We start from the raw sequence: 10,661 nt of genomic DNA on the forward strand, positions 1-10,661 counted from the left end.
AATGCATAGACTCCTTCTTTTGTAAACTACCAGAGGCAAAACCCAAGCATCTGCATGTTAGTGTGAGGATTTGAGTTGACTTCAGATTTCTTTTTTTGGTGCAGGGATGGGGGGGGGGGAAGGAAGGGAGAAAGGGGAATAGAGATGAGGAAAAGGCTTTTTATTTTGTAAGCTTCAACAAAAACTAAAGGCCAGTAGAAATAAGTCTCCAAAGTTGCTTTTATTATAGATTAGCTTTTCTGTTAAAAAAAAAAAATATTTTCTTTTACTGTTTATAATCCAAACTCTTGGAGTATTATGCTAGAATATGAAAGTCTGAAAATGAAATTGCCTGCTCTGTTCTTATCATCCAAAATGACTTAGGACTGACCACTTCATGTGGGATCTCAAGACACTTCTACAGTAAAAGTAGAAATTAAATTACAAAAGACAGAAAAAGGTACATTTTACATGTTTACATTTCATAGTCGTAATATCTACATTACTTCCTTAGGTGGTATCAGAATATCACTTCTCATACAGTAGTGACAGATCAGTCAGCAAATTAACTTACTTAAAATATTTAACCTGATTGTTTTGAAAAAACAGACTTGCTAGCTGAACATCCTATTACAGACTTTCACACAAGTAAACCTGATTTCTTCACCAGGCTGCAGTAATCTTGTGCACCTAAAGTATCTGATACCATCAGTTAAAAAACTACCAGAACATATTATCTCATAAAATCATGAATTCCTAAGGGAGGCAGAACTCTCCATCTCTGCAATATCTTCCTAGCTTCTGGAATAGACCTTCCTCATATGAGTAAAGGCTGAGAGCTAGGAAAAGAAGACTGAGAGGGGATCTTATCAGTGCATTTAAGTATCTGAAGGAAGAATGTAAAGAGGATGGGGCCAGACTCTTTTCAGTGGAGCCCAGTGACAGGACAAGAGGCAACAGGCACAAACTGAAACACAAGAAGTTCCAACTGAAAATAAGGAAAAACTTTTTTGCTGAGAGGGTGGTCAAAACCTGGAACAGGTTGTTCTGAGAGGTTGCGGAGTCTCCATCCTTGCAGATATTCAAAAGCCATCCAGATAGGGTCCTCGGCAACCTGCTCTAGGCTGAACAGGGCGATTGGACTAGATGTTCTTTAAAAGGTCCCTTCCAGCCTCAGCCATTCTGCGTGCAATTCTGTGATCRCCCCATGTTTGCTGGTTGGATATGACTGGAAGCAACATTAATAAGGAGTATCCACTGCATGGCACTGAGAGGCAYGTGACAGTTCTCACCTTCAGCTTCTTTCTCTATCTGCTCACAGAAAGCAAACGTAACCCTGCACAGTAAGAGGGCAGCAACCGCAAGAGTCTATTCAAGGACAGAAGCTGCAGTTTTGATGAGCAGTGGTTTAGCTGCCTGCAGGATGTCCAGTTCAGGATCCAGTGAACGACCAAGCCCTTCCAGGACCATGATGGCAAAAATGATGGAAGCAAAGTTGCTCTCGAGCTTCACCTAGAACCACAAGAGATTGAATGAACTCCATGGACCAAAGATTTTTTTTTTCCTTCTGAACCCATTCCACAGAGAAATCAGGTCTGAATAAGTGGGGAGGAAAGGAAGGAGGCTGGRGGTTGGAAACATCAAGCACACTTGAAACCATACTGCAACTCTATCATTACTGAAATCCAGCAGCATGTCCAAAAAGCAGGAGACAGAGAAAGTGACCTAAGGGAACCCAAGGGCTCATGTTGTTCAGTTCCAAAAAGAATGGGATTTTTTCTTTCATACTAGAATAGCAAGAGCTAGGAATGCTCCTAGCTCCATTGCTAAGGCAGTTATAAGCTGCAGTAGTATCATCTGCTGTACTCAAGTTCATGCACTTGTGTATGGGAGAACTCACTGAAAAGCCACAGAGGAGCTCCACMGATCACAGAGGAAACAGTCCTCTGGCTTGCATGTGAACAAACTAGTCCCCAATTCCCAACTATGAGCTAGAATTGTTTCAAGGCATACAAGGACATAAAGGTGTTATGGAACCAGAAGCAGGACTTGCTTCATAACAGCCTGAGTTGCACCTGATGTTACTGGAGGCCAGCTTAATTTTAACAACAAAAAGCTCTAAAGAATGTTTAAGAGGACCCTTTACAAGCTGGCCAGTCCTACAGCTGACCTAAACAACCCTCATCTCTTCTGGTTCAGGCCACCATAGCTCTATTAATTTCCAAGACTGTTTGCCACCATGGAAGCTTGTCTCCTAAATACTATTAAATATAAGAGAGAATCTCTTCTCTGTGAAGAAATCACCTGAGGTCTATAACAAACCAATAAAAGGACCTAGTGCTGTTACATAACCACACACGAAGGAAGAAACAAGTTCATGGAAGAAGCCTGCATACACATTACAAGATTTCACTTTCTGCTTCTAAGGGATTAAAAAAGTAGATAGGAAAAGAACAAGTGTGAGAACAACACTTTCCCTTTAGTGTGTAATACCAACAATTAAATGTAGTATTGAAGACAAAACCCAACAAAATGGAAATTGGTCTTAGTAGAATGTATATTAGGCCTTGAGAAACAGCATGCCTGAAACACTTCTTGCAGTCTCCCTCCTACAGCTCATTTCAGAAGTCAGTCTCCCTCCCTGTCCACACTTCACCATCCCTGTAGTTCTCCCTCCCAAAATGAGCTTCCTGCTGTTGAAGGCAGGCAGTGACTGGACCTCACCTTATGGGTCATCAGTAACTTAAAGACATTGGAGAGGAGATTTGCCACTTGAAGCTGGAATACAAAAGGAGAAGTTAACTCTGCAGCTTGGGTGGAGGAAAAAAAACACAAACCTATGGTCAGCAAGACTAAGCCACGTGCATGAAAGAGAGGATAAGAATTAAAGTGTTAGAATTTTGTCCTGATGGTGGGACAAGATTACCAGGCTGACAGCAGCCAACATCAAGGTGTGACCCACCCCAGGATAAAGAGTTCAGCTATGACCCTTCTTACTCGCTAGCCCAGGAAGGCAGAGCATTTGACCTCACAGCTGTACAGAATGTGCGTCAGGTGGCACAGTACCACCATACTATGTTACCTGAAGTGCCCAGGCTGGCCCTAGCTAAGAGGATGCAAGCTCTAACACCAAGTTTAGCAACATCTCAACAGGGGACTGGTAGACTGTAGATTAAAAATAATGAATAAAAAAACCCTCCTGTAATTAGAGGGAAGAAAAAGTCCTTAAAATCTTGTTTCCATCTGAGACACTAAAAACTAAGTACCAGGCAGTGCTGATGGGATCAGAGCTGGCCTTTTCACTGGACTACTCTGAAAGCAAAGCTGCACTGAGTTACAGGTAAACAAGGGTAAGACACTATTTGTGCGCTTACCTTTCCCAGGGCGATGGTGTTCCCTCGAGCCTTGGTCACTAGCTCTGCCATCTCAGCTTTGAATCGCTCAATATCCTGGCACTGGTTAGCACGAGCATGATGAAGGATCAATTCTGCCACCTTCTCCCCCTGTAGAACAAGTTGAAAGGAAGAATCAGCAGAACTAGATCGCTGGTACCAGCTAGGCTACAGGAAGCTGTACACCATCATCCCTGGAAGGCCTTTGCTGCAAAAGTTCCTGGAAGGAACTCCCAGGGCCACACTCCTTTTCCAGTAATTTTTGGAATAACAAAAACCAAGGGACTAACAGAAGCAGGTACAGAAAGAGCAGAACTGATCCAAAAGGAGGGGAAAGGAGAAAAATAAAATCACAGGATTAACATCAGAGAAGATAATGGTGTAAAAAAGGGCACATCCTCTTCTCTGGGATAAGTCCAATTCTCTATTTTCAAACTGTGGAGGAGGAATGAGCTGATTCTGTGCCAGCATACACTTGGACAGAAAAGGAAGAAGGGGAAAGGGTCATATGCAAGCGTCATTTATGAGAGGGGCTCTATGGTTCTCTGGCAAAGTTGTATGACAGTGACACACAGAGCCAGAGGCCCCAGGTTTGGCAATGAGACTTGGCATAGAAGATTTTCACCTGTAGAACATGAATTATACCTAGCCTGAGCCACGAAGGACTTACAATTAAATAGCTGCTCAGTAGCTGAAACAAGTCTGGCAGCATAGCACTTCCTGAACACATGGATGTCAGCATGACTTCTGGGTATGCTTCACAGATAAAATAGACAAGAGATAAAATGTGTTCCTCCCATAGGCTGGTGAGCCCTCCAACTCACAGCTGAGAAATAGCAATATGCCAGTAAGAGCACTGACACTTGTTCTCCAAATGAACAGAAGACATCAGCACCGGATGCTCTAGTCCATCAGAGAGTGTACTTTAAAGTAAGAGGGAACAAGAAGGAAGAGATGCCCCTTGTACAGAGAAGCCTGGCATAGGTCAGACCTCCTGCCTGTCCTGCTGGCTTTTCTTCATAGATGCTGTCACAACAGCAGAAGGGAAGGTGGCACATGGGCTTCTCAGCAGTAAGGCACAGAAACCTGCAGCAGGGAATGTGTGTTGAAGATCAAAATTTTAATCTATTCCCTTCTCTACTCCAGCAAAATCTGGCAGACTGTCACAGTCTCTGAAATGCAAGTGGCTCCCAAGCAGTCCTAACTTGCACCAAAAACACTCCAAACCAGAGCGAAGCAGCCACTGCTTCCCATCCAACCTTGTCACTCTCACAGGCCACTGAAATCACTCCATTTTGGGGGCTACCTTGCTTTAGCTGAGCATCTTATCCGCATTTGGTATAGCTTTCAAGCTAGCTGATAGCAAGTCTCTGCTCTCCTCCATAGGGAGGACTGTAAGGGGAAACACAGAGAACTACACTTCGGCCATCAGATTCTCCAGTTGTCTCCCTTCCCCAGCCTCAGCTCCCCAACCCCATGACATCAGCTTTCACCTGGCCCTGGACCACAGCTGTGAAAACCGCCCGGAAGTTCTGCTTGTCAACAGTCTGCAGCTCCGCCACGATCCCTGCATCCAGAAGCACCAGGCAGAGCCGCCCACAGGGTGGCTGCACTTCCACCACAAGTGTGTCACACAGGTCCACGATGGCAGTCTGCTCCTTGCCACTTGTGCTGATGTGGGCTGTGCCTTGGACCAGGATGTTCCCAGGGTGCAGGTCAGCATGAACAAAGTTGTCAACAAAGACCTGGAGAAAGGACAAGTCTTCCAACCAAGACTGCCTACACCAAACTCCCAGGCAAATTGCACAGGTTTATTTCTGGTCTGTTCCCCATCATTACTAACATGCATCACCCTATGCAACAAAACAGCAAATGGTTCTGCTGAGGATAAGCTGGGCTGAAATAGCATGGGTGACACTCATCCTGGGGCAGTCAGCAGAGCTGTGTGAAGCAGTCATGCACATTTGCGAGAAGTCCAGTAAGACAGCAAGCAGTTTCAGCAATTCCAATTGCTCTTCAGCAATTAACCCTAAATTAGATGGACACTAGTGGGCCTTGGCAAAGAGAAATGCAGTAAGAACAGGCCCTTTGCCATTCGCTGGTATGGGATTTAGTGAATGAGTAAGGGTTTGTTTACTCCAGTGCATCAACTCACATTACAACTGTATTAAAAAAAAAGGGGGGAATAAGTTAAAAGAATAGACAGATGTATGTAGCACTCATTTGCCTCTGCTTCTGACTAGTAGCAGAAAGAAATAACAACATAACCTTCCTGGCAACCTGAGACTGCAGGATTTCCTGCCTCATGGGGGCTTATCTTCATATTTGATGGATATCCTTCTCCTACAAATTTGTCCAATTGCCATGTAAATTAGAGCAGTATGAAAACAAGTGCTTTTGGGGTGTTGTCTGGAAAAGTGCCTTCTGATAGCTTCATTTTTGGCCTCCTTGTTTTTTTGAGAAACCATAAAAAGTGATCCAYATTCACTGTCATACGCTTATGAATGCGTGCATCTGCCACAAGCTGCCCTCATTTCTCTGCTTTCCAGAGTTAACAATCCCAATCTATTTCATTAGTCCTGTATGGAAGCCATTTCACTCCAGAAGCCATCCTCTCTGCCTTCTTCTGCACYTTCTCTAATTCCATTAGAGCCTTTGAGATGGAAGGTCATGAGCAGGGAGGCACTAGAACTGCATAAAGTATTAAGAAACAAGCATTTGCTTTACATCCTGTCTTGATGTTCTGTTGCTAATCCTTTTCTACCACTAGAATTTGGTTTGCTTTTTTTGATTGCCCATAACTATTGAGAAGATTATACATAAATACATACATTATAGAGATATGCATTTTATATATATATATACACATACACACACATATATATATATGCACACGTGTGTGTGTGTGTATTATATTATATATATATAAAATGTATATCTAAAACCATTGAGATTATTTAAGTACGTCTCTAAGTTCTTTACCTCCTTGAAAATGGTAGTTTTTGGAGGGGCAGAAAGTGAATGAACTAGGTTAGTTGGTTTCCCTGTGGGTTGCATCCACAGCTTCTACAGAGGGCATGATATTTGCTAATTAATTGCACTTTATTGCACTTGCACAATATTTGAATATTCATTAAATGGATTAGTRGATTTCCCTAAGCAATGCACTGATCCAATTGCACCCAAGGTCCCTACTGTGTACAAGCAGGTCTACCTGCTGATGATGCCTACCATCTTTAGGAGCATGTCCATGCCCATCTTTGCAAGTCTCTGCCTCAGCTCTGTGGCAACCTCTGCATGCAGGTACTGGGAAATAGGCTCACTCTCCTGAAATAAAGACAGAGCTGGGGTCAAACACACCCTGTGTCCCACCCTTCAACCACACCTCTAAYCATCTCTGCAAAGAGTGGGGGGAAGGCAACAGAAACACCCTAAAATAGACCTGCTCAGTCAAAGCTGTACCTACTGTGATAGAGAACACAGGAGAAGAAAAGGATTTGTTCTTTGGAGAGTGTGAAATAGCCTGGGACAGAAATACCCTCACCACAACTGCACACAGGAAAGCTAAGGCTGARAGAACAGCTTTGGACTGCAACGCAAGCATCAGAAAGGGTCAGGTTGCGAGTTCCTTGCTCTGACCCATCGCAGAGGAGAGACAGAGCATGGTGCTGGAGTGGAAAGCACAGGCAAGCGCATGGTGACTGGACACACTGCCAGTTAGCTTTCACTTCAGGCCTAGTGTTCACTTCTAAATGGAGCTGTGTCTGCTACCTGTCTTTTGGAAGGTACTGCTTATGAGCAACGAGAACAGAAGAGACACTGAAGGGAAGATATCAGTTTCATTAAGCAAATAAGGGAAAGGCAGCATCCTCCTGATTCTGATCTCTCCTTCTCAAAGGAGGTGCATCAGCTTATTCTCCTAAGGGCCTTCTCACTGCTACCACCATTCCCAGACCCTGGTATTCTTACCTCAAATGTTTCCACTAGAACATCTGTTGTCACCAAGGGGTGAAGAGGAGTTGGGAACTTCACAAAATCAACATCCAGGAAATTTTGTCGGAAGCGTTCCAGATTCCTGGCTTCATAGCGTAAGTCAATCTCAAGAGCAAAGAAGAAAAAGCAGGGTTGAGAATTAGATGCAATATGATCTTGAAGATCCTGCATGAGGACACGACTGTATGGTAGAACACCTCATACCAGTGAAACTGATCAGAGAGCCAGATGAAAACAAAGTATGAAGTGGTACTTTTTACACAGGTAAAGCATTCCTGATGGAAGAGTAAGAGACCAGGTAAGGAGTAGCCCCCTAGCCAGCACTCTAGAAATACACATTACTGTTACTGTTGGCCTGGTGTCTCAAAACAAACAAACAAACAAAAATACAAAATCACAACTGCATTATTTTCAATAGGATGAGATGGATCCTGAGCCAAAGCTTACTGTCAAATAGCAAGACAGACAGGAAGAATTGCAGCCCTAGCCTCATTTTGTAAGTAGGCAGCTGTAGCCTAAAGAAATTTAACATGACCCATACAAAATAATAATGTGCAAAACCTTGGCCCCTGCTCTCCTCAGTGATCCAGAGCCTTGACGCAAGGGCCTCTCTCCTGCCCAAGCAATATTYCTTTACTTTTTGCTTTATCCTCCAGGCACCTCTCCTGTCCATTGCTGCTGCTCAAGGACATTACCTCACTCCCCTCATCTGGAAATGGAAAATATCCCAGGAATATCTCTTGCTTTTTAAAAGAGAAATGAAAAGAAATGACAACAGGCCTGTCAAGGGCTCTCCTGATCCTGAGTCTTCAGAACCTCCAGCAAAAGTTCTGCCCAACTAAACTGGCAGTAGGAACCTTAAYGCACATCCAGAGTCAACAACATAGAACCAGATTTTTTTTGTTGTGTAGATTTTTGCAATAGTAAAAGAAAAAAAAAAGTTTATAACAGGCTAAAGACGCTAGAACCTAGACATGAAAGTGAAATTAGCAGATAGTATTTTAATTTAATATGGAAGTCACATTTCCTGTGAATAGAAATATGAGAGCAATTAACAGTGTTGTAAAGTTTTTGTAAACATGGAAGTAAGGATATTTCAGTGCTGTGTCTTTATAAGACATTAGTGAAATAGGACATGTTTTCAGAGCTACTTGCAAAGTTTAACTTTTACCAACACTATGATTCTGATTGTGTTATTACAGAACATGTTATTAACTGATTTAAAAGTATATTAATTATGTTAATATTTATCCTARCACTAACAAACATAACTGATGAGTACAGGTTTCTAGTATATATGTAGGTTTAAAGAAAAAACAATACATCTCAGAGGAAAAGAATCTCTAAACCTGTCTAAGTAATTGTCTCTCATTATCAGTAACCTTTATTTAACAGTCCTGCAAAAAGAACTGTGACACCATGCTAACCACCTGTTCATTTTTTTTTTGCTAGAAAAATCTTTTTAAATCTTGCTTTTTTGCTCTAAGCATATGAGGTTTCCTATAGTAATAGTCATGTGATTGATTAGAAGAAAAAACGTAATTAAAGAACAGGCCAGCCTTCATCTAACACTTTAGAAAGTAGCAGTATGAATGGACTTCAAGCAAGAACAGACTTTGCCAGTCAGTACCTAGAAAAATGAGCAGTTGCGTTTCAGTGTGTGGAGATCAAGCACATACCTGCTGAATCATAAGCTTCTCAAACTCCTCCACAATCTCTGTCAAACTGAGCCACTTGAACCCAGGGAGAAGTCCAATGATATGACTACCCATCTTCATGAGGAACAGATCCATCTGGACTTGGTGGACAAGTCCAGGGTGCAGAACCTGGGCAACAAAGAACAGTGATCAGATCAACTGCCAAAATACTGTGAAGAAGACAGGCCATTTCAATCAGCTAAAATGACACATTCCACATCATCAAAACTCAGCCTATAAAACTGGAAGCTCGTAGGGTTTAACTAGCTAGTCCTCAGAGGCATTCACATTTCTCCATAGATTAAGTTGTGAAGAAACATTTATATAATCTTCAAACAGAATACCTGTGCTGGAGCCTCTGATCTCACCAGTTCCCACTGCTTTTGCTCTCCACCCCTCTCCCTGTCAAGCAGTATTGATTAGTATTTGGAATAGCTTGAATAAGATTTGCTGGACCTAATTCTCTGTTCCAAGTTCTTCACCTGAGGAGACAGAAAGTGCTTCATTTTACGGTGAAAGGTGAAACCTAGCTTCATATTCATTCTTTTCATATAACTTGACCCTTGCAACCATTTCTGGTACGCCTGTGCCACACCAAATGCTGGTATGKGCAGCATGAATACTAGAGGTCTCCAGACTGGCAAGAGATGGGACCACTGCAAGTCAGGATTGGAGCCAGCTGGAACCAAGGGCAGACAAAAGATACTGAAGGGGACAAACATCACCTTCCTCTGCTGCACTTGACCCCTGCCAGTCTAGTCATCTTCACGGGAACTAAAATCTGATCAGCCTTGTCCAGCGCACTCCACTTTCACACATCTACCATTGAGATATATGACTTACTTTAATGGCTACAGGAATCAGGTGTCTGGCTGATGAAGGGTTTGCACTCAGGAGTGGATCGGCCATCTGCTCCATCAGGGGTGCTGCCCACGCAGGCCTTCCTGGGGAGCAGCCTTTTGGATTCAGCTCCCCCCTGCTCTTCTCTTCCTCCTGCACCTCCTCATGCTTCCTCCTCCCAAGCCACCTGAAGAGGCCTCTAAAACCAGACACTTCCCATACTTCAAAAGCAGACCTGAGCACTGAGCATCTCGCTAGCTCCTTGGCCTGGGAGCCAGCAAGGACCGCAAGGTCCACGTAGGCTTTATACACCTGGGCGACGCAGCCCGAGCCGACCGGCTCCTGGCTTGGGAACTTGAGGATGCCCCTCCAGTCCTCGCCAAAGGCTTTCCTCAGGAGGTCGTCGGTGTGGCCCCAGGGGTGCGGGCTCACCTCGACGTGCAGCTTGGAAAACTCAGCGCAGAAGGCCTCGGAGAAGAGGTCCCTCCGGGTGCTGGCCCACTGGCCGAGCTTGACGCAGGTGGGGCCGGCGGCCTCGGCGGCCCTGCGCAGCAGCCGCAGCCACAGCCCGCCCAGCCGGGGCGACAGGCGGCTCAGCGGGTAGAGCAGCAGCAGGGGCCCGAACCGCAGCAGCAGCCCGCAGGCCCGCAGGCCCAGGCGCACGGCCAGGCCCAGCCGCCTCAGCAGCCCCCGCCGCTGCTGCTGCTGCTGCCGCCGCCGCGGCTCCGGACACCGCTCCGCAGCGGCCGCCGGCCGCCCG

At 44.5% G+C, this 10,661-nt stretch overlaps 1 protein-coding gene across 1 annotated transcript in view; it reads right to left on the reverse strand.

Annotated features, from left to right (window-relative positions):
• Positions 1 to 201: 201 nt before the first annotated feature.
• ADCK2 (aarF domain containing kinase 2) overlaps positions 202 to 10,661 on the reverse strand; it is a 33,311-nt gene continuing 22,851 nt past the window's right edge. The window contains exons 3-10 of the mRNA XM_085322540.1: positions 9,905 to 10,636; positions 9,044 to 9,190; positions 7,341 to 7,469; positions 6,603 to 6,698; positions 4,865 to 5,116; positions 3,354 to 3,482; positions 2,704 to 2,757; positions 202 to 1,491 (exon numbers count right to left, since the gene is read on the reverse strand). Coding sequence (XP_085178666.1) covers positions 1,348 to 1,491; positions 2,704 to 2,757; positions 3,354 to 3,482; positions 4,865 to 5,116; positions 6,603 to 6,698; positions 7,341 to 7,469; positions 9,044 to 9,190; positions 9,905 to 10,636 — 1,683 coding nt within the window. The 3' untranslated portion in view covers positions 202 to 1,347. The remainder of the gene's footprint in view (positions 1,492 to 2,703; positions 2,758 to 3,353; positions 3,483 to 4,864; positions 5,117 to 6,602; positions 6,699 to 7,340; positions 7,470 to 9,043; positions 9,191 to 9,904; positions 10,637 to 10,661) is intronic.

The sequence above is a fragment of the Rhea americana genome, unplaced genomic scaffold, assembly GCF_003343005.1.
Source record: "Rhea americana isolate MKP2758 unplaced genomic scaffold, rheAme1 scaffold_79, whole genome shotgun sequence".
Taxonomy (NCBI): Eukaryota; Metazoa; Chordata; class Aves; order Rheiformes; family Rheidae; genus Rhea; species Rhea americana.